Here is a 27,744-nt window from a genome sequence, read left to right on the forward strand (position 1 = left end):
CTGATGACACTACCCTGAGGAGCTCCTGCAGAAATGTCTTGAAGATGGCATGATTGGCCTCCAACCACCACACCCATCTTCCTATGAGCCAAATATGACTCCAACCAACAGATATATCTATTGATTCCAGTTTTGCGAGGGCTCCTTCATGCCGCAATTGTTTAAATGTGGCCATAATATTGAATGCCATCACTCTGACCTCACTTGTCACAGGCTCCAAGTCTTCAGTGTATGAAAATATGAAGCTAGACTGACATGCTTCCAGCCTGGGACGACGACAACAACAACAACAACCTCCCCTCGCCAGCATTTCAGTGAGGGACTATCTCCTGTCAGTTCCTGTGTCAGGGTGTAGGTTGGGATAGATTCCATCCATTTGGAATGCTTTGCTGTAACTATTTTGATTCAGCATTTTATTTGTTGAACCAAGAAGAGATCTGAGCCAGAAACCCATAATACCATAGAAAGGTGTAGTTCATAAGGAGTCCATTCAGTCCATTATGTATGTTCCTGTCATGAAAGAAATAACCAAACTAAGCCCATTGTCTCACTCGTCTACAGCTTTGGCTGTTATGACACTTCAGGTGTCTCTGCCAATCAAATCACCTCACCCTGTATAATCCTTCTTTTTGTTTGAGAAAACATCCCAATATATCATGACCTTTCTTAACTCCAACCTATACGTGCATCTCAACACTCATTTAAAATTATTGTAACATCATGGATGAAGATAATGTTCCCTCTTGTCAAAACAAATTATCTTGACAAGATTATTATTGACCATTATTAAGCCACTGCCTCTGGTATTCTCTTTATACTGTGACAATAAAGTGAGAGAGTCGGTTATCCATTGCAATACAATGCTGTTGTGCCTTGTAAACTCCACTGAAAACAGCTCTTGCTGAACAGAAAAGGGAAGTAAAAGTTTCCTTTTGCTTAGGAACATTAAAAAAAACTTTTTTAAAATTACGACTTGTCTTGAATTTTTCGTCATGATAAATGGAAGGCCGTGAATAGAATGATGAGCAACTTTGTATTTGGCATTGCAAGGGCCTTCATTGGGGTATTGAATTTATCAGCAGAAGTTTGTTATGCCTCCATTTGTTGGACACCCCAGGGGTACAGTGATATATGACTTGCTGGATGAAATGTTCCCACCCTGAGTCAGCTAGTCTGGAAATGTGAAGGCACATGCATTAGTCAGAATGCTAGCGTGGAAGGACCCCATCTCCGCAGGGATTAAATTCCAGCTGAGAAGACCTAAGCTCCACCTTCCCACCTCACTGCCAATTGAGTCCCTTAAGTGTTAAATGGCCAGTTAAGAACCACTTAAGGGCCTATTTCATTTTTAAATCTGCAAAAATGCCATCCTTGGAAGATGGAATTTTTCAACTCTAGGCTTAAGTTCGTTTTGCTTGTATATTGAACAAAAGATGCATGAAAGTGTTTATCTGGACTACTTGTACAGTTTCATTCTGTTGAAGATTCAGGCTAGCCAGAAAATTAATGTAGCATTATAGCATTATATTTAAGGGTATTTCTCCATTTCAGTGGTAGAGATGCCTCAAATGTTTATATTTTGTATTTAAGAGTGTGAATGTTTAGACTTATGGATCCAGTTTGTCAATTAAATTGTTAGTTAAAGAAGTATCTCTTAAACTTAAATCTATAGACTCCACTTTATGATTCTTAGGTTATTTAGATATTTTGGGCTGTCATTATGCATAAATTAAATGTATTTTGCAAAAGATATACTGTTAATCTAATGTTTTCCTTAGAGCCGACATTTTATTCTCTAAATTCTTTCCTATCTAAATTGTACATGCTATATTTTCATCAACTTTTGAACCTGAAAATACTGGCTGTAGAAGTGATCCATTGTCAGTGCTTAAATACAATGCGTGCCTAGATTCCCAAATTGCATGTTAGTTATGTTTCTGCTCCATTTCCTCCTGTTTTGGCACATACTTTTGTTGTTTATCAGACGGAAATCTCAGCTCATTTCTTTCCCTTGCCTTCTAATGTTCTATTAATCTCTTAAGATATTATTGATAATGGATTTTATACTGTCCCAATATTGTGTGTAAAGACAGGGAGAATAGATAAAAACCAGCAAATGGCCTGCATGTCCTTGGGCCTATTGAGGCCCTTAAGTGGCCAAAGGTCCTCATACCAATGGTTCCAGTTTACCTGTGGAGGCTTCACCATTTTAACTGCGTAGACTGGACTCCTACTTCTAAATGACACAGCACCACCACTACTGCTACCAACAGTACTGCCCCACCCCACTAACAAAAACACACATACACTTTGAAAATGCATAGACATTTAGTTGCATTTTCTTGCCTGCATGCATTTATTTGAGCATGATGGTTGTTAGTTTTGCCTATTTCCTTAGTTTGTCTAATTTCCCCCCATAATTATCAATTGTTTGGCCTATAACTTATTTCCAGATTTTGAAAGTCTTTTTTAAAACAGGATGAATAGTGAAATTAGCTTCACAAACTTTCATCATAACTGTCTCTCCCTGCAGCCACTGTTGGCACACATGCAGTACAAATGGCTGCAGTGTCAAATTTGGCAGACCTAATTTTATAGTTGATTGTTTTGTATAAGTGTTTAGTTACATGATAATCTGTGATATTAAATGAACTGAGATTAATGCATTCATTATATAGAAAATATTTTTCATATAAGTGCATTAAAGAATATATGTTATCCTTGATCTAGAGTATTCGGTCCAAGGTTGAACTGACAGTAGGGGACCAACCAAAAGACATTGAACTTTCTTTGACAGCCACATGTCAGGATGGTGTTTCACGCCCTGGTGTGAGAAAGTGTGGTGATCTTAAAATTGGAGACACGGTAAGTAGTCACTTGTTATTCTGTGATTGTTAGGAGTGTCTAGGTATTTTCTTTTTAAGCCATCCTTCATAAAATTTACACAGTCTTAAATTAAGACGATCATCTATAATGAAAGGACAGATGCAACTATGTGATGCCAACGTTATCCTGCCTCAAGTAGTACTTCTCTTCCCCACGCAGAAGTTAGTGTGTGTGTGTGTGTGTGTATATGTACGTACTGTCATGGCTCTCCTGTGTACCCTCCCTATGCCAGATATCACACAACATACTGGCAATGCTGCAGATCTGCAAGTTCTGTTCATTCATTCTGTTATGCAATCAATCAGATTAGATGGTTGGAATAAATAGCATTTTTTAAATTATTTCAATTCATATAAATAGATCATTTAAATCAAACAAAATTAATTTGAGTCATAGTTTCAAATGGAATTGACAATTTTTGTCCCTTTCATATTTTGTTCTCATTATTAATGATTTGCATTTGTAGAGTGCATAAATTTTCAAGTTATGAAGTGCTCCAGAAACACTTCTCACCACGTCCATGAAGTTCATTTATCTTAAAGACCACTCCATAAATGTTATGAATCTTGCAACATTCAACTCCTTTCTTCGAATTATCGAATGAGCATGCACTGTTTCTTGTTGATTTGTAGACCTGCTCGGCGTGTCCTGTAAGCATTCATCTCTCTGAGTTGAGAGTGTGGTGCTGGAGAAGCACAGCAGGTCAGGCAGTGTCCAAGAAGCAGGTGAATCAACGTTCTGGGCATAAGCCCTTCCTCAGGAATGAAGAGCATTCATCTGTTTACCCTGGCCTTTGCATTCTATCCTCCAGTTCCTGAAAGCAAAGTCTCCAAGGGCTCCTGCTTCTGCCTTTACCTTTCGTACCTTGTAGAATTGTTCAGTTTGTCTGGCTGCCCGGATGGGAAATGCAATGTATTCTTTTTAACTCGCTCTCACTCAAAATTTATTTTACTGGATCTGAATTGAGGCCCGAATTTTCCCCCCCTCCCGGTCAGGAATGTTGATTTGAGAGTTCCCAGTGCTGCAACCTTGTACCATGTAAAAGTTCAGCAAAAGTTCCAAGTGTTGATCAGGGAGATGAAAATGGGAGTCATGGTGAGTGAAGCTGGAAGGATTTTGGAGGCTGCTATCTGCGAAGGTAGGTGGGGCGAAAGACTGCCTTAGTACTTCAGCACATTGTTGAAGAAATTAGGAACAGAATGAAACAAAAAGCAGCCCTCATTTTTCAATATTTACTCTTCTCTTCACCCCTCTATGTAACCCAATGCCCCAATGTTGTGATGTTATGCTCTCCACCATTTCATGGTTCCTTTTAGATTCCCTATGGCTCCTCATGTCATCGTGCCAAACTATAGTCCCCATGCCCCTTTATAACCATATGTTAATTTGTTGTTAATTCATGCCAACCATGCCCCAATCACCACCCTTTTTCCTGTGCCATCCTATGTTCTCCATGTGAACACTTCAGGACCTGAAAAATTCACTATTTCGAAAATATGGTCATCGTTTTTAAAAACCCATTCTCTACACTTAATGACTTTTAATCCTTAATAAAACAAGCATTTGAATTTGTTGTCCCATTGCAGAGTTTATAAGCATATGAAGCTGTCATTGGTTTCACAACTTCTTAAAATCAATCATGCAGCACTAATCCTGTAATTATAACCTTCTGTTTTTGCCACATGACAGTAAATAGCAAGCATAGTCTTGTTATTTTAAATGCTGTAGCCTGTTTTTCAAATTTATAAATGAACAGTTCTGATGGGTCATCAGACTGGAAACTCTGCTTTCTCATCACAGATACTGCCAGATCTTCTGAGTTTCACCAGCAATTTCTGTTTATGTTTCAGATCTGCTGCATTCACAGTTCGTTCTTTTATTTCAGTACGTATGAACAGATGTTCTCTTGCTTGTTTAAATGGGAAGCAGGCTGAATAACAAAAAGCTCAGAGGGAAAGTGAAAAATGAGGGGATGGAAGCCAAGGGGGCGAGTGTCAAAAGAGAATGACGGCTAATATAAAAGCAAACCAAAAACCTTCAAGAGACATAGAAAGATAAAATAAAATAAATGGAGAAATTGAACCATTTAGAACCAAAGAGATGTATTTTGCATGGAGGCATGGGCATACCTGAGGCCTAAATGAGTATTTATCATCTGTCCTTCCCAAGGGAAAAGATGATGCCAAATCCATAGGGGAAGGAAACTTCGTACTGGATTGATTAAAAATCGGTTTAAAGAGGAGGCGTTAACAAACTGACTGCATTTAAAGCAGATTAATCACAAGGATTGGATGAGTTGCATCTGAGAGTTGAAAGGTTGCAAATTGCAGGGGCACTGGACATAATTCTTCTTCGAGACAGGAATGATGCTAGAGAATTGCAAATGTGACACATCTTGTTCAAAAAAGTGTGTATAGATAAGCCCAGCAACTGCATACTATTCTGGTTAATCTTGGAGGGTGGGAAATCTTTCAGAAATGTTTCAGTGATAGAAGTTAGCAGTCATTTTGATAAATGTGGATTAATTAAGGAAAACTAGCCTGAATTTAAGGACAAATCATTTTTTTAGCTTGACGCTTTTGAGGTATAGGAAAAGATTCATTGGAGTGGGGTTAGTGTGAAGTATATGGACTTTCAAAAAATGTTTGGTAAAAAGTCACACTGTAGTCTTGTCAGTAGAGCTAAAGCTAATGGAACAGTAAGGATATTGACAGTATGAAAATAGCTGAGTGACAGGGATTGGTGGAGAATGGCTGGTTGCTTTTGGAAAGGCATTAGTAAATGTTAGGACTCTGTAGGATCAGTATTAGGTTCCTCCTTAATGATCTAGTCTTGGGTTTAAATGCAATTATTTCAGACTTTTCAAATAATACGAAGCCTGTAAGTATATGACCTTGGAAGGGGAGAGATAATCATCAAGAGGACATAGACATGGTGATAGAATAGATCAAATGTAGTGCAGCAAAATGTTTAGGTAGAGATAATATAAAATAAAGGAAAGATTGTAAAGTTGGTGTAGGAGTTGAGCAGCCTGGATTTATGTATACAAATCTGTCAAGGCATCAGGACAGGTTGATAAAGTGGCTTATACGTCTTGGATCCTGGCCTTTATAACTTGAGACACGAAATACAAAGGCACGGAGACTATTGTCATAATTAGGAAGAATTGATTTTGTGATGTTGATTCTGGCTATTTTGGTACTGTAGCTGGAGAAGAAATCTGACTGAGTACTGATGTGGGAGGCAACAACATGCTCAAAGGCGTGAGAGAAATGCAGTGATAAAAGCAGAACGGCTGCTAGCACATGTAAAGAAATTGTTCAAAAGCAGCCTGAAGTAAAATTCCAAAGCCTGTTCATGCCTAGAAAATGGGTGGTAAACGTCAGTACTTCTGACCTTCTTAATTCCTCCCACAATCTTTCAATGGAATAAGAAAAGCATTGAGTAACCACAGCATGTGGCCATGGCTTGTTGTATTTCTGCAGACTAAAATTTGTTCATGGTTGGTTGCAAATTCTGCATTTAATGTCAGAATGAATTTAGTACCATAATGCTGAGGGCTGTTTGTGCCATAGTATTTTGGTGTATTTTAATCCAAATATATAAGACTCAGATTAAAATAAGGTTAGAATTCAGTGTCCCAAATTTAGCCTAAATAGTATTTGGTGAAAACCGTAGTGACCATGTTAAAGTACATGTTGGAAACAGCTGTGGAAGTTTTAGAAAAATGAGCTTTGCCTGTGTTTCCTTGAGCATGAATAAATGTGTTACATTCACATGAATAAAGGATTAGACAGAATCGTCAATATAATACAAGAGCATGAATGATGGCTCGATGTATAGTGAAATATAAAAGGATCTATTGGACATCCAGTTATTCTTCTGCTAACAGCAATTTTTATATTCACTTCAACCATTGTAAGGTTAACTCTATGGAGGCTTTGCCCACTCAGATTAATGTTAAAATTACTGCCAGGTCCAAAAGTAGTATCAGATCCTGACCTGCATGACTAAAGAAAGACTTGTAAATTTTTGTGGAAAAGTTAGCTCTTCATCCAGAGGCTATAGTAAAAATTACATTCAACAGGATATGTTTGGCTTGAAGGCAGGCAGTCTGCCTGGTAGAAATCTCGAGCAGATCTTTGTTTTTTAAAATAGTGATTAACAAAATTAATATCTCCATAATTTTCAATGGAAGCCCTTTTGTTTTGAGCAAAGTATAATGAAATATTTGCTTAAGATATTTTGGAAAGATTGTGTGGTGTTCTGTACTGTGTGTAAATAATCTGCTACATTCAATTTTGGACTATACAATTTTATTGTTCACTCCTTGAGATGCAATGACCAAGATCATTGCTTTTAAGTGCAACAGTGTTAAGTTTGTTGTATCTTTGAACTTTTATAGTGTTACTTTCTTTAATAATGTTCTTTCTGTTCAGGTGTCTTTTGATGTCACTGTAGAAGCTAGGAGCTGCCCGGAAGCCCAGACCAGAAATAGCTTCACCATTAAGCCAGTTGGCTTCAAAGATTCACTCAGTATAACGTTTGGTTATATTTGCAACTGTGACTGCACAAGTGGGATGCAAGCCAGCAGCTCCAAATGCAATGGTAATGGAACCTATGAGTGTGGGATCTGTAAGTGTGATCCAGGCTTTCTGGGAGCCAATTGTGAATGTCTGGATGGAGAAACCAATAATGTATTCCAGACGTTCTGCCATGAAGCAGAGGGAAGACCAATCTGCAGTGGCAGAGGGGAATGCAGCTGCAACCAGTGTGTCTGCTATGAGAGTGAGTTTGGAAGGATTTATGGGACTTTCTGTGAATGTGATGACTTCTCATGCGCGAGGCACAAGGGCATACTCTGTTCAGGTAAGTTCAAATTCTACATGTTTAATCGCAGTACAGTATGATTTCTGTTTGCATTAACCTTTTTATTATTTTGTTCTGTGGGAAAGATGGCTATTTATATCTGTGGGAATTTTGAGTGACATGGATAATCTGGCACGATTTTTCAGAAATTTAGTGCCTATGGCAAATTAGTGCTGACTCCTGTTTCTGCACTCCCCACCATCCTTTACCCTTACTCCCACAATAACAACTCATTTGGTATTTGTCATGGGTTAATCTCTGGAAGCACGCCTGAAACTAGAGGTTACAATAATAAGTTTCACCAGGTTTTGCTTTGAAACAAATGCCATTCAATAGATTTTAATCTTGTTAAATACCTAATTTCTTATAAAGGCAAACATTTATGTTCATAACTCCATATCAAAAGCAGTTAATCTTTTAATCTCTTTGATCTGGAATCAAACTGGAGTTAAATGCCAGTGTCTTCCATTCGGGTGCAAGTCTACTGGGAGGTAAGTAGAATGTAATGTGGGAATTCTGTGAAACACTGCCACATAATTTAATGGATAGTAACTTAAAAGGAAAGCTGTTGTAATTGTTTCTACTGGAACAAAGTTTTAAAATATTTGTATTTGCAGCAGGTGAAAGTCTTCTCATCTGGTTCAATGATTGTGAAAGGTGAGGCAGAGAATGGAGAATATGCTTTGGCAGTTGACATATACAAGAATGGCTCCCCAAGATAGGGTAAAGCTGTTGGACTCAATAATTAATACCAACTTCACATTTCACACTCAAACAGTCAAGAACACAATGTATTGATATGGACGAGACAGGGAATGTAATGAGAAGCAGCTACAAACCCCGTTTACGTTAATATCAATAATGGGAAAAATAATAGGACGAAGAACTTTCTAATTTAGTGTAGAGGTATAGCAATACCATAATAATAAAATCAACTAGCTTTGGGTGCAGCTGATTCTGTCATCAAAAATGTAAACCTTTTAGGGATGTTCCACTATCTATTTATGTGTAATTCTCCATTATAAATCCTGCATATCTCTGTTAATGTCATAGAACATAGAACATAACAGCACAGTACAGGCCCTTCGGCCCTCGATGTTGCACTGCCCTGTCATTGAATTAAACCAAAGTTTTTAGAAAAACCAGGATAGACCAGATAAAAAGTTTATTACAAAAATAAGCAATTGTACATCTAAGAGCTCCATGTTGATGCAATAATGAGTTTAATGTCTTAGAGGAAAGATTCTTGGATCTCCACTATTCCTGTAGTAAACACTCCTATCCGAATTAAATATAAGCATGTAACATTTCCTAATAGGAGGAACAGTAGAGATTACAGATAAAACAAAAGGTTTATCTAATTTCTGCTGGCTACACATTTGGGCAAATTAATGGCAAATAAAATTTGTAATGTGCAATGTACAGTTTTGCATTTCAGTCAAAATGTGTACATCATAAACAAGTGCCAGATGGAATTGAATTTAGGGAGAATTTAAAACGGTCTTGAAAGTGATAGACTCATCACTGTCAAAGTTTAAACTCTGAATATTGAGGCTGCATTTGAAATCTTGTGTGCAATAATGAACATTTCATCTTAGAAACTTCTAAAATTGTGAGGTGTACTTTCACAAGTTTCATATATGAAGAAAGATTTGAGAAGTTAGGATCTTTGTTTAAGACTGAGATGGCATGATTTGATAAACTTCAAGATAGAAAGAGTTCCAATAAATTTAATGGTGACATTGGTTTGTAAGGCAAAACAAACATAAAATGGGACGCCAGAAAAAAAATGTTTTTACTCCGAATAGTTAGCGTATGAAATTCTCTGTCAAAAATCTTCATTTAATGTGGAGGTTATCCCTTTAAAATGGAATTAGGCACTTGCATAAAAAAGTGAAATACTTAAGGTTGAAGAAAGTAAACATAAAACCTGGATCAAAATATTGTCATTTTCTAATTCAACAGAAGTTAAATTAATGAATATGAATGTAGTACGTGAAAAGCACATTTGAGTTATCCATTAGAAAGGGACATCTGTACCTAAGATAACAAGGATAATCTGTTTGATAGTGTATAGAAACAAAATCATTGGAAGTGTTCAAATGTGGAGGATTTCTGCAACAAATGGTTAGATTGATAGAACACTAGATCAACCGAATAATGTTATTGCTGTTTGTGTAAATTACTGCCAGTTCATAGCACATGAAGCATTTTTTTTAAACAAATGAGTTTGTATTATCTAAATATGAAGGTCATGAAATTGAGTCAAATAAAACCATGCTAATGTTACAGAAAAACTGAATTTGAAAAACATTATCTAGACAGTTGTGGCCACTAACAGCATAAACCTCAGATTGGCTATGACTGGCTGGGTACTAGTGTGATATGTGGATGCTCCAAGCTTTCAAAATGAGCAGATTATGATGTTAAACAACTGCTAATGTGGATTTGATGGACTACTGTAGACGATATGGTCGGTCATTCAAGTCACTTAATATCTTTTAAACACGCACTATGAATATGTACTCAGCTGCATGCTGGTCTCCCCGTAAGTAACATTAAAAAGTTAACTGTTAACTTTTAACTTGCTTTTGGGATGCAGAGTTAGTGAAACTATTGTTCGTTGTTGAAGGAGTTTTATTAACATTCGGATTTTCAAGCAAGCTTTGTTATTGACAAAGATGTCGGAGTGGTTGGTTAACCTACTGTGGAGAAACCTTGCTTCATTAACACTGGCAATAGTTGCAGTCCTTTTGAGACAAGTGTTATAGTGCTGTTGGAGGCTGTGAGGCATAATGTATCTGTGTCCTGGGCTGCAGCAATACTTGGAAGTGGCACATAGACAATAGAGAGGAGAAGCAATGTGCAGAAAGTGATGCTGAACTCAACTTGAAAGTTTTCACAGTTTAGTATCTGTGGTGATAGCTGCGCGATCAGATCAACGGGTGGTTCTCCTTTATTAGAGAGCTGGTATAGCTTCAACCTGAGGCAGTAGCTCTTGGGTATTTGATAGCAGACAAGCAGAAAGGAAGGATTGGGTGAAGAACAGTGGGGGGCACACTATTTGCAACTTACGTTTCATATCAAATAGCAGAATGATGGGGAAATGGCATTTGAATAGGAGCATAACCCAAAAGAAGCCTACCTGGCAGTCAAAGAACATTGCCAGTGGGCTAAATTACCTCATTGCAGGAAGTCAGACTTCATTGCACAAGGTGTCATGCTAACAGGACCTGCCAGTCAAATACCACCATCTGGAAGTTTCCCTCCAAACCTCAGCATCCTATATTGGAAATATATTGCCATTCCTTCAGTGCTGCTGAGTCATAATCCTGAAACAAACACTCCAGCAGCATTTTAGGTATACCTACCTTAAAAGGTCTGCAGCTGTTTGAGAAAGCAGCTCACAGTGGTGAGGTAGCACTGTTACCTCAGTGGTTAGCACTACCTCAGTGCCAGGGTCCCACTTTCGATTCCCGCCTCGGGCAACCGTCTGTGTGGAGTATGCACGTTCTCCCCGTGTCTGTGTGAGTTTCCTCCAGGTGCTCCGGTTTCCTCCCATGATCAAAAGCTGTGCAGATCAGGTGAATTGACCATGCTAAATTGCCCATAGTGTTCAGGGATGTGTAGGTTAGGTGCATTAGTCCAGGGTAAATGTAGAGTACTAGAGGAATAAGTCTGGATGGGTTTCTCTTCAGAGTGTCGGTGTAGACTTATTGGGCTAAAGGGCCTGTTTCCACACTGTGTAGCAATTTCTATTAAAAAAGAAAATACCACCTTCTCAAGGGCATTTAGAAATGGGAAATAAAGCTGGCCCAACCAGTGAAGCTCACATCCCAAGCATGAATGAGAAATCTGATTGGCTGGCAGCTCCTGATGTGCTGGTAGTGTATAAACTCAATACTGCAGGCAGGCTGTTGAAGGAGAGCGCGTGAATCCTGATGTCAGGTTATCCTTTTGTTTACTCATGGGGCGTGAGTGTTCTGGTGGGGCCAGCATTCATTGCCCATCCCTAGTTGCCATTGAAGGTGGTGGTGAGCTGCTTGCTTGAACTGCTGCAGTCCATGTGTAGTAGGTAGATGCACAATGCCCTTAAGGAGGGAATTCCATATTTTGACCCAGTGACAAGGTAAAGTCAGGATAGTGAGTAGCTTGGAGGAGAATGTGCAGCTGATAGTTTCCCCCTGTATCTGCTGCTACTGTCTTTCTCGATGGAAATGGTTGTGGGGTTGGAAGGCGCTGTCTAAGAATCTTTGGTCGAATTTCTGTAATGCATCTTTGTAGATAGCAGCAACAGTGTGTACTGATATTAGTGGTGCATGGAGTAGACGCTTGTGGATGTGACGCCAGTCAAACGGGCTGCTTTGTCCTGGATGGTATTCAGCTTTCTTGAATGTTGTTGGAGCTGCATTCATCTGGACAAGTGGGGAGTATTTAATCTCGCTCCTGATTTAAGCCTTGTAGGTAGTGGACAGGCGCAGGGAGTGTCGGGAGGTTTCCCTAACCAAAACCCCCCCTCCCACATCATTTTGTACTTTATTTTAAAAACAAACATGGACTGCCCACTGTACCAACTGTATTTGGTATGGGTTGTGTTTTATCAGCGCAAGTTGAGTTCTCAATTAGCTCAGTTGATGCTAAATATTTTTTCTGGATTGCGGGTGGGCTGCTAATTTTGACTCCTGTCCACACATTCTGAATTTGGATAGAGAACTTGAGAGCAGGTGGGTAGGTGTTTGGCTAGCTACCTGGCCAACATTACATGCCCGTGTACCGAAAACGCATGCAATTGGGGCATGTCATTTCAAATCCACTGTCTCCCTGAAACCTCTAGTGATGTCAGGTCCAACAACCTCAGTCCCTCTGCAGAGCACCATCTCTTCCAGAGGGCTCAATTAATGCAAGCATGCCTAACCCTCAGTTTTTCTGCACCCTATATGTTAATAGCCTACCTTGTCCTGCAAGAGAGAGAAAGGGATATCAGTGAGTTGGTGAGTGTGTTTTCATTATTTTTGGCTGATCTACCAGTTATAGGTAGATAACATAAATGTTGTGGAAGCTGTGAGAGGTGGGTGTGAGGCTGCCAGCATTAGTACATTTGTGAAATAATATGGAGCATCTGAATGTTGGGCTTGAATTGTGGGTGAGTAATGAATGTGTGGTGCGTTGAGCAGCAGGAGATGGGGAGCAGTATGTAGGAGATGTCCTCGGCAGACATATTCACTTATCTTGAGGGCCTTGTGAAGAATAGGGTGTGGTGAGGTCACACCTGAAGTACTGTGCACAGATTTCATCTCCTTACTTGAGAAAGGATGTACTGGCACTGATTGGGGTGCAGAGGAGGTTCACTAGGTTGATTCCAAAATTGAGAAGGTTGCCTTATGAGGTTTGAGTAGACTGATACTATATTCATTAGAATTTGGAAGAAAGAGGGTGTATTTTATAGAAACATATAAAGGGAATAAATAAGATAGGAACAGGGAAGTTGTTTCCATTTGCAGGTGAGACTAGAACTCTGGTGCATAGCCCCAGGATAAGGGGGGCAGATTTAGGACTGAGTTAAGGAGGACCTCCTTCACCCAAAGGGTTGTCCACGAAAAGATCAGCTGTGATCTTATTGAATGGCGGAGCAGGCTGGGTAGGCCAGATACCTATTCCTGCTCCTGTTTCTTATGTACCTATATTGAACATCTTCCCATATTGCAGCCGAATTCCAGGAATTGACCTCTGTGGCTATCTCCCTTTTCTTTATACATGTTGAGTGTTTCTAACCCATTCAGGAAAGATACATCTTTCTTCTTTCTGACTAAATTACTCGTGTCTCCAATGCAGCACTAGAACACCTGAAGGCCCCTAAGGCCTGTTGCTGTGCCTGCCCTTCCATCCAGATCTTTCAATGATAATTGGAGTCCAGTTGCTTGAGAGATGCACTCCTTTAAGAGGGAGAGCCTGTGCTTCCGATCGGCCAGCTAGAGGTTGCACTTAAACGCACATAATGCCGATACTGTGTTTTGAATGTGCAGCCAGAGAAATCTGCATTCCATCTGCAAGCTGAAATCATTTAGATAAGGCAGCAGCATTCAGATAAATCATTGCTGCTTCTTGTTCTCGACTTCTCTGAAGGCTTTGTGATTTTTACTTCCGCTGTCTGCAGTTAAAAAAAAATTGTTTTTTTTTATAAATGTCTGTTTTCAACTTGCACAGAAACTTTTAAGGTGCATTGGTGACATTGTGAGTGATATTTTGGATAAATTATGAATTTATTTTATATAACTAGTTTCTTTAGCAGTCTGTTTATATGTCTAGCTACAGATGCTCAAACTGAGGGAACACACACCTCTGTAATTTAATGTTCTTACCATCTGCTATATATTTGCAGAGGAAATTTCCTGCTTCTTGTTCTTGCACTTCCAAACAATGTGTAGATATTGTGACTGAGAATTTGGATTTGAACCCAAAATCTGTAGTAAATCAGAGTGAAAACATTGAAATGCAACTTGCGAGTTTATTCTCACTGAACTGTGGCCAGCTCTGTTATCAGTTCAGACTACAGGAGGATCCTCTTGAAGGAACAGTACACATACTGAAAGGTAATATGTAATTTACCTGAGAGTTATTGATAAGAATGGGGCACAAAATTCCTGATGCAAATTACAGAACCAAAATGTGCTGCTAAACTTAAACAGCTGCAAAAATGCTTGTTGCAACACTATTAATTGAAGACATATACTTTTGAAAATCTATTTTTCAGAAGAGTGAAAGGTTAACCCCAACAATTATATAGTGTTAATTTATAGTTATATTTAAAACCAACATAGTGACTTTATTGGTCTATTTAAAGTAAATTAGAAAATCAAATGATTTGGAAGTACATATTGTGTTGTGTTCTAAGTTGCCCTGTAGCCAAAATAGAATCCATCACTTGTGTGGTATCAGGACTGAGACCGATTATTAAAGTAGCTGTTTATTTCTGTACATTTTAAGACATTGAATAATCCAGTTACACAAAAATCATGAAGTACTACTATGTTTTTAACTTGACAATTCTTTCCAGTTAAGAAGATGGTGTCCAGTTAAGCTTAATAATTGAGTACTTTGGCCTGAATTAATTTTAGTTTGATATATAACTTCATTTTTATTATTTTCAAAAACTAAATCCAAATTTGTATCTCCATCACTTTTGTTTGTATCGAAGAAAGATTAAATAAAGCATCGACACGTTAACCTCGAAATTGAACTGATGTTAGCAGGAAGTAAGGTTATGAGGGGTCTGAGGCTGAAAGAAGTATCTTTGTGTTCTGCTACCAACAAAAATCTAATTCATGCAAACTATTAGAATACAACTACTGGTAAACATTTGCTGTATTGTTCATTCTTCATTTCAGAGCTGTGCTTTTTGTTTATTTTTAATTGTTTTTTATCAAGATAATTCTGAGGGAGCACACCAAATATTTGATATATACAATGCTTTTCTTTCAAATATGTTTGGATGTTGGCTTTTGAGTATTTCCTAATTTGACCATTTCAAATTAGAATTCAAGATAGCTATGCAGTTAATAGTCCTGCATGTTAAATTAGGGACTATTATGGCAAGAGGTTATGACATGACTTAGTCACACATTGATGCTCAAACTATCCCTCCATAGATACATGATATGGAAGAGTATTGGCAGAAGCCTGAAAATTATCACTGTCCTCATTATAATTCTATAATTCAACTAATTGTTTCAAAGGAAAATAGTAGGCTGTATCAAATCATCTGCCATATGATCTGTTGTCTGAATTAGAAAATAGGGCTTGAAATTACTCGGGAACTTGCTTTGGCAATGAACTAACTAATGAACTGCTAACAAATAGATCTGAAAGGAATAATATAATGATCTTTTTTAAATTATTAATAATTCTTTCCAAGTGGGGGGGGGAGAGAGGGAGGGCGGGGAGGTGGAGGGGGGAAGGGGGTGGGGGTGGGCGGGTAGGGAGGGAGGGGGGAAGAGGTTGGGGTTGCTAGGCTCCCTGTAACAAACTGTCCAGCTTCTATACCCTCACACCCCAATCAGACCAAAAACCTCGACCTCAGCTCATAAGGCAAGCTAACCTGCCATACAGATTAGTCAGTTGGCATTTATATGTGGCAATGTTGGTGCGTGAGGTGTTCTTTGCTCTGACTATGAGATACCATATTGCAAATTTGCCCTTGATTGGGTCCTTAGCAAACTAATTGTGTTCCTGACTTCATAAAGCAGATTGATGACAGGGATGACAAAATTACAGATGAGCCTTCCCTTACTGAAGGGAGTGAATTGGGCAGAATAGACAATGTGGAAAGGTGGTGAATCTTTGAGGAATTTTTTTTCTTACTTGGGAGTTATTTTTGTTTGCTTTGTAACCCAACAGCTGTATAGATGATGGTGTTGAATGCTCTACTGTTATGGACCAGACCAAATCCTCAAACTATATTGAGAAGATAGGCTAGACACTAAATTTGTTTCTTAATTTAAAGATAAGTGTAAGGCATTGTGTGCTGGATGCAATTCAATTGGTCAAACTGCCAGGCTTGAAACAAAACACACTTTATGAATATGGTACAAATAAAATGCAGACAAAACAGAAAATAATTCTCTTACCTGTAACTCTATTGAAATGCTTAACAAAATAATATATTATAATAATATATTAACTACTACTAGTTAACTGTTCCACTATAGTAACATCCCTTAAACATTCTCTTGGCAAAGGCAAATTCAGTAAAATAGATTGTCTCCCTGCAATTCTCGCTGTATCAGAGAGAAAATAAAACTTTCCACATCCAACTTCAAGACCCCAGCAGCTGCTACTGAAGGCTAAATGTTTTTTAAAAAATCATGTTTCTGGGGGAGCTTAACCCCTACCCATTCATGCTTTTTCTGTTCCAACTTTAAAACAAAACCAAGGCTTTGAGCTGTTCACTTTATTGACTTAGGAGCAGACTACTCTACACCTCTGTCACAACCTTTTCTTTTTTGAAAAAAAAGGACAAAATAAGGGAGTATATTCACTTTTTAATGAGAACAGTGACATGCTTCATCCACCTGGTGATCATTTAAACTGAGAACTGATATCTAGTTCTTCCCATGTGCCTAGATGTATTGGTAATGATTGCAAATGTATGGTAAGGTCCTTGACATAACCTAGCAATTGAAAGCTCATGGGGTAAGTCGGGCATTCTCTTGCTCAAAGTAAAAATTTTTTTTTCCCAAAATTTCTCTTCATTGCCCACATCACTCAAGGGTAGGGAAAATTGTCATTTCTTCCTAGTTGTGCAGTTATGTAGTATTGATAATCACTTTAATCATGCCTAACTTCCGTGTATGTGGTGCATTACATATCACATAGGGAATGGAAAAATGTGCATTTGACTGTAGCAACACTTTATATATACACCAACTTGTACACATATGGACTAATTTATAGAAACACTACAAACCTTTTTAGTCTGATTTCTATTTTATTCTGGCAGAAACTAACTTGATTAAGCACACCTACATCATTGACCTCTAATGTTTACGTACTTAACTCCTTGAATATACCTCTAAAATATGCAAGATACATGGCAGTCTTTCCACAGACACTGTTTCACTTATCTTATTATCCTTTCTCTTTGGACATTTTTCAATGGTTGGAACTCATTGTTGCTGTGAAAACTAATTTGAAATTTTATAGGGGTTCACTGTGGTGTGAATTGAATTTTGCAAAACACAGGCTTTGGATTATGCAGAGCAGAACGCAAGGTTTCTGTGGAGAAAGCTGATGATTAAGTTATGATGCTCTATGCAGGAAGATGTCATACAGAGAAGAGCCTCATGGGTTAATCACAGCAGTGTTGCAGTACAGAAGGAGGTCATTCTTCCAATGAGCATTATAACCACATTTACTTAATTGAGAAAAAGAAGAGAATACAAATCTCATAAATGGCCTGAAACTCGCACTTGGCTTACCTATTCTTTTTCATTAACTATGCCTACAGAAAAGTTTATATGTTCTGAAATTCAGAAATACCTTTGGTAATTCATTGGAATCCATCATCAGTAACCAACCTTAATTTACAGCCTCCCAAATAAACTCAGTGCTAACTTTATGCTGAGAACGTGCACGACAAAATCATTATCAACAGAAGATGTAAAGAGCAACTTTTACGAATTTTTTATGCATAACAATGTTTGAGTTATAGAATCTATCTCCTGATGGAATAATTGTGTAAGGTTATTTGGAGCAAGACTTCAACTATATATTCTCTGCAGTGCAGAAAGAGGACATTCAGCCCATCACGTCTACACCAACCCTTCGAGTATCCCATCCAAACCCCAAACCCTACTCTATCTCTGCATATATTATGGCTAATCTAAATAACCCCCACATCCTTGTACACCATAGACAATTTAGCATGGCCAATTCACCAAATCTGCACATCTTTGGACTGTGGGAGGAAACCAGAGCACTCGGTAGAAACCCATGCAGATGTGGCAAGAATGTGCAAACTTGCTTTTGTTGTCTTAAAATCCCAATAATATCAAAAGAAAGATGATAAAGCAATAGGATGTATTTGTGTTTAAAGAAAATGTTTACAGATACATATACCATTAACCATTAAGTACTTTTGAAAGATCTTGTAGGCAGTTCTGTACAACATAGGTTTGAACCAGTGACAGAAGAGTACACTCATTCATGAGAACATATGTACTTTGCGTTTTTAACATCCTTACGGCATATTCTTTACCAACTTATGTCATGTTATGGTTAGTTTTGTTGTAGGTGTTGACTTCTAATCAGAGCCGCTGACATGGTCTAAAATTGTTATGTCTAAAATCGTCAGAGTTAAAATCGTGTTTAAAGTCTGAACTAGTGTTTGTACTTCACCTCTAGAGGTGTTCTGAGGTTGCTATTTCATTCATCAAAACATTTCTTTATTCCTTGACATTCCTATCTCTTGTCTTGAAACACACAGTTGTACACTAAAAGGCCCCATATGCTATTCTTTTAATTCCAGTCTGGCTTTTCTACAGCCTTGCACTGCGAACTTACAACTGTATTTCTGTTATAAATGATAGTTAATTTACCAGGCAATTATGTTCATTTGACAGTAATCAAGTAGTTGAGTTTTGCTGAGATTTGAGGTCAGTATCTGTGTAATACAACCCTCAGGACATGGTTTTGGCATTCTTAAAAAATTGTACACTGTGTGAGTAATTATACTTATAGGACAATAGGAGTAGAAGTGGGATATTTGACCTCTTGAGCCTGATTCACCACTCAACTAATCATGACTGGTGTACAGGCTCAACCTAATTTTCCTGCATTGTCCACTACTCCTTTGACTTTCAGACATTAAAAATATTGTCTATTTCTATCTTAAATCTACTCAAGACTAAGCCTCCGCACCTGGTGGGAAAGAAAATTCCAAAGAATTACAATTCCCCTGAAAGGTGAAGGTATTCCACCTCCTCTCGATTCAAAGTGGCCCATCTCTTATTCTGAGACTCTGGTTCCAATTCCTCCAACCAAGGGAAATAGTTTTCCTGCATTAAGCCTGACAGGCCTGTAGTAAGTTATGAACATGAACAGTAAATCATGAACTAAGGTTTCTATGATCATCAACATTTCACAATCTCTCAACGTTAAAGAAATACTTTGAGGTTGTTGTGAGGTGATAGTGTCCCTATTTCTGAGACAGGTGGCCTGGGTTCAAGTCTTGCATGTTCCAGGTGTGCGTAATAGAATTTCTGAAAAGGCTGCATAGCAAATATCTACAAAGCAGACCCTACTCTTTTTTTTTCCTTTTTAAAATAAAAGCAGATCCTGTATAAAAAGAAATAAAGTGTTCCCTGGCACTTGTTTCCAAGCAGTGCAGTAGTACTGTCTGCACCTTTTGTAAAAGAAAGTCCGGATTCAAGTCCTGTCTATACCAGATGTCATTGAACAGGTCAATTTAAAAATATCTACACAACCTCTCACAGTTTACAAAACTCTGGAGTTAAAAATTTGTGTTCATTGGTGGGATGTAGGCATTGCTGGCTGACCAGCATTAATTGCCAATCCCTCATTGCCTTTGAGAAGGTAGTGGTGAGCTGCCTTCATGAACCACTGCAAACCACCTGCTGTGCGTTGACCCACAGTATCATTAGGGAGGATACCGTATCAGTGACAGTGAAGGAAGGTGACATATTTCCAAGTTAGGACATAAGTGGCTTGATGGGAAACTTGCAGATGGTGGTATTATCATGCATCTGCTGTGTGATTTTTCAGGTGGAAGTGGTTGGGGTTATGGATTGTACACACTGCTGATTTTTCAGGTGGAAGTGGTTGGGGTTATGGATTGTACACACTGCTGATACTGAGCTTCGGTGGTGGAGGGAGTGAATGCTTGTGGATGTGTTGTTTATGAAATGGGCTGCTTTGTCCTGGATTGTATCAAGCTTCTTGATTGTTAGTGGAGCTGCACTCATCCAGATAAGTGGAGAGTATTCCATCACATTCCTGACTTGTCATGTAGATAATGGACAGGCGGTGAGTTATTTGCCACAGTATTCCTATCCTCTGGTCTGCTCATAGCCAGGGTGGCAAATCCAGTTTAATTTCAGGTCAATGGTCTCCAGGATGTTGATTAGTGGAGAGTTTGGTGATGTAACACCATTGAATGTCAAGGGGTAGTGTCTCTTATTGGTGATAGTCATAGATTGGCATTGGTTTGGCACAAATATTAGTTGCCAATATTAGGCTAAACCTGAGTATTGTCCAGAACTTGTTTCATTTGAACATAGACTGTTTCAGTATCTGAGGAGTCACAAATTGTGCTGAATATTGTGAAAACATCAGTGAAATCTCCAATTCTAACCTTGTGGCAGAGGGAGAGTCATTGAAGCAGCTGCAGATGGCTGCGTCGAAGAAGACAATACTCTGAGGAATGCCTGAGAAGAGTCCTAGAGCTGAGAAGACTCACCTCCAATAACCATGACTATCTTCCTATGTGTCAGGTATGACTCCAAACACTGGAGGGCTTGCTCCCGATACCCATTGATTCCAGTTTGGCTTATGCTCCTTGATGCCACATTCTGTCAAATGCAGCCTTGATATCAAGGACTGTCACACTCGCATCACCTCTAGAATTGAGCTCTCTTTTTGTCCATGTTTTAATTAAGGCTATAATGAGGTTAGAAACTGAGTGGCCCTGGTGGAGTCCAAACTGGCTATCACTGAGCAGGTCAGTGCAGCACTTGCTCAGCAATATTGATGACACCTTCCATCACTTTTTACTGATGATCAAGAGTAAACAGATGAGTTGGTAATTGGCTGGGTTGGTTTGTCCTGCTTTTTACAACACAGTGTTGTAACTGTACTGGAAGACCTAGGCTAAAGGAGCATCAAGTTCTGGAGCAGCTTTCAGTACTGTTGCTGGCATGTTGTCAGGGCCCATAGACTTTGTGGTATCCAGTGCTCCAACCATTCCTTAGTATCACAGAGTGAATCAAATTGGCTGAAGACTGTTATTTAATGCTGGGGAATACTAGAAGAGGCCAAGATTAATCATCCACTTGACATTTCTGACCTGAAGATTGATGCAAATGTATCAGCCTTATCTTTTGCATTTGTGTGTGGGCTCCTCCATCATTGAAGATGGAGATATTTATGGAGCCATCTCCTCCAGTGAGTTGTTTAATTTTCCACCATCATTCATGATTGGATGTGACAGGACTACAGCTTAGGTTTGATCTGTTGGTTGAGGGATTGCTTAGCACTGTTTATTACTTACTGTTTGGCATTCAAGTAATCCTATTTGGTAGCTTCACCAGGTTGTCTCCTCATTTTTAATTGTGTCTAGTGATACTCCTGGCATGCTCTCCTGCACACTTCATTGAACCAGGCTTGATTCTGTACTTTGGTCATGGTTGGGGTGGAGGGGGGACATGCCAGGCCATGATTGTGCTGAAATACAATTCTGCTACTGTTGATGGCCAAAAGTGCCTCATGAATGCCCCGTCTTGAGTTGCTAGATCTGTTCGAAGTCTGTTCCACTTAGCATGATAGTACCACACAACATGATGGAGATTTTTCTCAATATCAAGGCAAGGTTTTGTCTCCACAAGAACTGTGTAGTGGTCACTCTTCTTGGATTCCAACAAGTTTGTCAAACATTTGATTTCTGAAAGGGAACAGTTGTTCACTCTGCTTAATCCTATAATTACTTTCTAAATATCCAGTTATCGCATCCTTAATAAACCTTGCATTTTCTCTACTTCTGATATGAGGCTAACAGATCTGGAATTCCCCATTTTCTCTCTCTCCTTTCTTTTCTTAAATTGCATGGTTACATTTACTTCCTCCAATCTGCAGGAACTGTTCCCGAATCTACAGTTTTGAAACTTTACCACCAATGCATTCACAATCTTTACAGTCACTTCTTTTACCACTGTGGCACGTAGATCTAGTCCATGTGATTTACTAACTTTTAGTCTCATAAATTTCATCAAGACTCTTTTTAATATTACTCATTCTTATTTATACTAATTTCTTTCAGTTTCTCTTTCTCACTAGTCCTTTGGTTCGCTTCATTTTATTAGGCCAGAGGAGGAACGTTAGAGTACAGGGCTAGGCAGATACTTCACCTAGGTCCATTGCTTTCAGATTGCAGAGAGGTAATAGCACAGCTCACAAATGTGGCTGCACAGATCACAACAATACTGACTTTTTCTCACATAGATATGATCCCTTTTGTCACTTTGCCTAACAGCTGTTTTCTAATGGAATGATACAAAACTGCTTCTATTGGCTAGTCTCTCAAGTCTCTTTGTTTTCTGGTAAGAATGTAAGTTTGAATTATATGTCTCTGGCTCACTTTAGTGATTGCAGTGATAGCCTCATTTCTAAGCAAAAGTGAGGGGCAACCATAATGCAGCAATTCTTGATTTTTTTTTGTAATTGGCTTTGGATGTTGTTTGTTGCCCATTCCTACTTACCCATTATTAATAGATACTTATTCCAAATGTTCTTTCTCTTTTCTTTTGTTCATTCACTGGTTGAGAGCACCGCTGTCTAGGCCAGCATTTATTGCCCAGAGGGCAGTTAAAGGTCAGCCACATAGTTGTGTGTCTGGAGTCGCATGTATGCCAGACAGATAAGGATGAGATTACTTCCAATAATTAGTTTATGGTTATCTTCTACCATCTACTGTGGTGGGATTCCAACTTGTGTCCCCAGAGTATTACTTGGATCTCTGGATTAACGTTCTAGTAATAGGACCACTAGGTCATCACTTGTCCATATGCTTTCTGTTTGAAATCATTCTGGTTGATATTGTTCACTGCAACTCGGCACTGCAGGATATGTTGAACAATTGCATTTACTAAGCCTCTGAGTTTTTCTTGTTATACCCTGCCACATTTATTATGATATTGATTTGAATAAAAGGACAATCAATATTCAGTTTCCATCATTTATACTTGAGACCTTCTGCGAACAAAACGATTTTAAACAGAGACAAAAACAGACCTGAAATGGCTGCCATGATTTCTTTCCTGCATTCAGACAAAGTCCTGGAAACCAATGTGGAATAAACAAAACTCTGAACTGAAACTAACGTTTCTATTAAAAGACATTGAAAATACGCAACTTAGTCAGGCATCAGGATCTCTACCTCCTGTTTTAATCAACACTTTGATGAATCTAATATTGGGAGATTAAAGGCTCACTTGGAAGTTTATATTTTTAAAAGACACAGATCACGGTCAAGAAGGAATTATATTTCATAACAGAAGAAGGCACTATCTCCCTGATTCCTCGTCATTTTGGAAGACAGCACTCAGTGAAGAAAAGCATTTTAATAAAAACAGAATGCTGGAAGTTTGAAATCAATAAGGAATGCTGGAGGAATTCTGTGGGTCTGGCGGCATTTGTAGAGAGAGAAACACAGTTAAGGTTTTTAAGATGCATCATTCCTTTCTGAAGAGGAGTCATTCTGGTCTCAACATTAACTCTATTTCTCTCTCCACAGATGCTGCCAGATGTGTTTAGTTTCTCCAGCATTCTGCATTGGTTTCAGTGAAAAAACAAATTGAATTCTGGCTGAATGTTTATTTTCCCAAAGATATCTATACATTCTGTTGCTGCTAAAGGTACAAGTCAATCTTAACAACTGTGGTCTTGGTTAAAAATCTAACACCTTGAGAACTATTGTAAGGTTTTTAAAATTGCATAATCTTTTTTCCTCCTATCTGTACCAGGCATTAAACTTAAAGCCTTTTATGTGTGTGTGTTTGATGTCATGTTTTATTATTTTTCTCAAAGCACTCAAGAACACTTCTTTCACTTAAGAACACTTGGTAATTGGCTTCTTAATTTTGACTAGTACTACAATTAATTGGAAGTGTGATTATAGCTGTGTGCTGAGAAAATAAAATAACATTTGTTGCAAGCAATAAATATGGGAGTTAAATAGAGGGGAACCAAATCAATCCCCCCAACTTGATTCATCTGAATGTGATGCATTTGAACATTCATTCATGAAATAGATGTGTTGCTCATTCTTCTTCATTACATACAATGCCTTACACTTCTTCACGGTAGAGTTTACTTGCCACATACTTAGATTAGTAAATTGTGTAGTTTCTAGCTGCCTCTTTGAAATCTACTATTCCTCCTAATTGGGTATGATTTAGTAATTTGGCTAGTTTTCGTTAAGTTTCAGAATCTAAACCAATCATGTGGCATAGTGGTCTCAGAGTCCATGGGCAGAAGTATTCCCCTATTCTACCTATACCCCTTATCATGTTGTCTTTTCTCTGGCTACTTTCCATTGTTTTCTCCCAATTAGCTCAAATCTTATCCTTATAAAATCTTTCCCACTATTCAGCAGAGCTTTTAATTTAAATAGTAAGATTTTGTGAAACTTTGTGAAATGCTGTTTGCAAACCTTACACGTACAGCGTTGAAGTCTGAAGTCTTAAGTGCAGTTGACTTCAGTTTTCAGTTCTTTAAAGAAATCAAAGTGGTTGATGAGTTAAAAAGTTTTCCAGCTAAAACAATAATTAATGCTGCATACTAAGTACCAGTTATGTAGTTAATTCTCCATTAGTAATTCCTGATAATTGATTCCATTATTATTAGATTAGATACCCAACAGTGTGGAAACAGACCCTTCAGCCCAACAAGTCCACACCGACTCTCTGAAGACTAACCCATCCAGATCTACTTCCCTCTGACTAATGCACCTAATACTACGGGCACTTTACCATGGCCAATTCACCTAACCTGCACGTCTTTGGACTGTGGAAAGAAACTGGAGCATCCAGAGGAAACCCATGCAGACACTGGGAGAATGTGCAAACTCCACATAGACATTCGGCCAAGGTCGGAATTGAACCTGGGTCCCTGGTGCTGTGAGGCTGTAGTGCTAACCACTGAGCCACCGTGCCACAGAATAGAAATAAAATTAATGGATTGCTGCCATTTCTATTTAGCCACACACATTAAAACAGAAGGGTTTGAAAATATTGACCATGAAACAGATTTTTGCTTGAATCAGTCATAATTCAAGAATACAGTTGATTTAGTCTTATAAAAAAAAATCTGAATATAAAATTCGTCTTCTTATGTTCAGTCATGACAATATTTTACAATGCTGTGTTCTCCGCAGGTAGAACAAATATTTAATGCACTGAATACAAACTTGATACACAGTGTCTAAAGATTATAGTGCACCAAAACTGATTGCAGACTAATAATTTATCTGAATGGAAGATCTTGTAGCATGTTTGGAGTGGAGAAGGATAAATGCCTCAACATATCTTGAAATTTATAAAATCGTTGCAAAAGATTATTTTTAAAATAGCAAGAAACATCAGCATATTTATTTGTAAGGTCTATCAAAAAAACATAATTGTTCAATGAAAGTATTATTCTGCAAAGTGCGCAGAAGAAACAATCCTCTCTTATAATAGAGTTCTCTTCTGGAGATGGAGAGAGCTGCAAAACGTTTTTAATGCTAATGTTTGTCTTCTACATTACGCAGTTCAGACATGATAGACTTACATAACACACAAATGGATCCTTTGGTCCAACTTGTTCTTGCTCACCAGATATCTTAAATTGATCAAGTCCCATTTGCTAGTATTTGACCTGTATCCCTCTAAACCCTTCCTATTCTTGTATTCATTCAGATGCCTTTTAAATGTTGTAATTGGAACAGCATCCACCACCTCCTCTGGCAGCTCATTCCCTACATGCACCACCATCTGCATGAAAAAGTTGCCCTTCATTTCCTTTTTAAATCTTTCCCCTCTCAACTTAAATCTGTATCCTTTACCTTTTGGATTCCCTTATCCTCATCATTTTACAAACCTCTTATGAGATCACCCCTCAGCCTCCTGATTCACCAGGGAAGAAAGCTCCTATTCAGCCTCTCCAATAGCTCAAGTCCTCCAATTCTGTAACATCCTTGTAAACCTTTTCTAAACCCTTTCGAGTTTAACATCTTTCCTATTTGCAGGGAGACTAGAGTTACACGTAGTATTCTAAAAGTGGCCTAACCAATGTCGATCACACCGCAATGATGCCTCAACTCTTATACACAGTGCACTGACCAATAAAGGCATGCCTGCCAAATATGGCCTTTACCACCTTATCTATTTGTGATTCTACTTTCAAGGAACTATGCACCTGCACCCCTTGGTCTCTGTTTGGTAACACTCCTTATGACCCTACGAATAAGTGTGTAAGTTGGTTTGCCTAACCAAAATGCAACACCTCATATTTATCTAAATTAAATCCCATCTGCCAATCTTCAGCACATTGGCTCATCAGATCAAGGTCATGTTCTATTCTGAGAAAACGTTCACTTTCCACTACACCACTTATTCTGATGTTATCTGCAAACTTACTAACCATACCTCCTATGTTCACATCCAAATAATTTATATGTGACAAAAAGCCCTGGACCCAGCACTGACTCTTGTGGCAAACCGCTAGTCGCAGGCTTCCAGTCTGGGAAAAAAAAACACCACTGTCCTCCATCTCCTACCTTCAGGCCAGTTTTGTATGCAATTGGCTCACTTCCCCAGATTCCATGTGATCTAACCTTACTAACCAGTCTACCACGCGGAGCCTTGTCAAACACCTTGCTGAAGTCCATGTAGACAATGTCTACCACTCTGCCTTAATCTTCTTTTCACTTCTTCAAAGAACTCAATCAAGTTAGTGAGACATGATTTCCTACTTAGAAAGCCATGTTAACTATCCCCGAATCAGTCCTTGCCTTTCCAAAAGCATGTAAATTCGATCCCTCAGAATTCGCTCCAACAACTTACCATCATCTTGACAGTACTGAAGAAGCTATGCATGTTCTTGATTTCAGTAAGTTGTTGGAACTCAGTCTCTTTCTGCCAATTATTAGGTTTTTTTTGCCATGGAATTCTACTTTTCTCTTGAGCCATATTGAAATTTTCAATCAGTGCAAACTTTGTTCTTACTGCAGTTAGCATCTGGTTTTAGTCAAACCAGACACCATGTTTTGAGTAGAGGGAATGAGAACCCCTTCACAGGTGCTTGTTATTGAAGTCTTTGAAGTCACTCAGGCACTATGGGATAGCAGCTTTTGCTGACTGGAGTTTCAGAAGTTGTTGAACAAGTACTAGTGCTAGAGTGATACAGAAGGTCATGTGCTCACATCACTGCACAACATTAGTTTTTTATTATGACAAGGTAATGCCAACAAACCAAAACTAAAACTCCTTCAATCTCAGTCATAGAGCTTCAGTATGTAGATGCCCTTCTGTTTTGACATCAACTGAGCTCCAAGTCACTGCTGAGTCCTTCTTCTACAAAGCATATAGGAAAACTGAAGCATATAGGTCTTTGAACACACGGAGATTAAGCTTCCAACCTTCTCCATCAGCAAACCACTCCTCTCACCCACACCACCTCCAACATGATGCTCCTCACAGGGTCAGTGAGGACATGATAGAC

At 38.6% G+C, this 27,744-nt stretch overlaps 1 protein-coding gene across 1 annotated transcript in view; it reads left to right on the forward strand.

The window, feature by feature from the left end:
• itgb5 (integrin, beta 5) overlaps positions 1-27,744 on the forward strand; it is a 126,101-nt gene that overhangs the window by 48,165 nt on the left and 50,192 nt on the right. The window contains exons 9-10 of the mRNA XM_060827167.1: positions 2,731-2,865; positions 7,326-7,755. Coding sequence (XP_060683150.1) covers positions 2,731-2,865; positions 7,326-7,755 — 565 coding nt within the window. The remainder of the gene's footprint in view (positions 1-2,730; positions 2,866-7,325; positions 7,756-27,744) is intronic.

The sequence above is a fragment of the Hemiscyllium ocellatum genome, chromosome 7 (assembly GCF_020745735.1).
Source record: "Hemiscyllium ocellatum isolate sHemOce1 chromosome 7, sHemOce1.pat.X.cur, whole genome shotgun sequence".
Lineage (NCBI taxonomy): Eukaryota > Metazoa > Chordata > Chondrichthyes > Orectolobiformes > Hemiscylliidae > Hemiscyllium > Hemiscyllium ocellatum.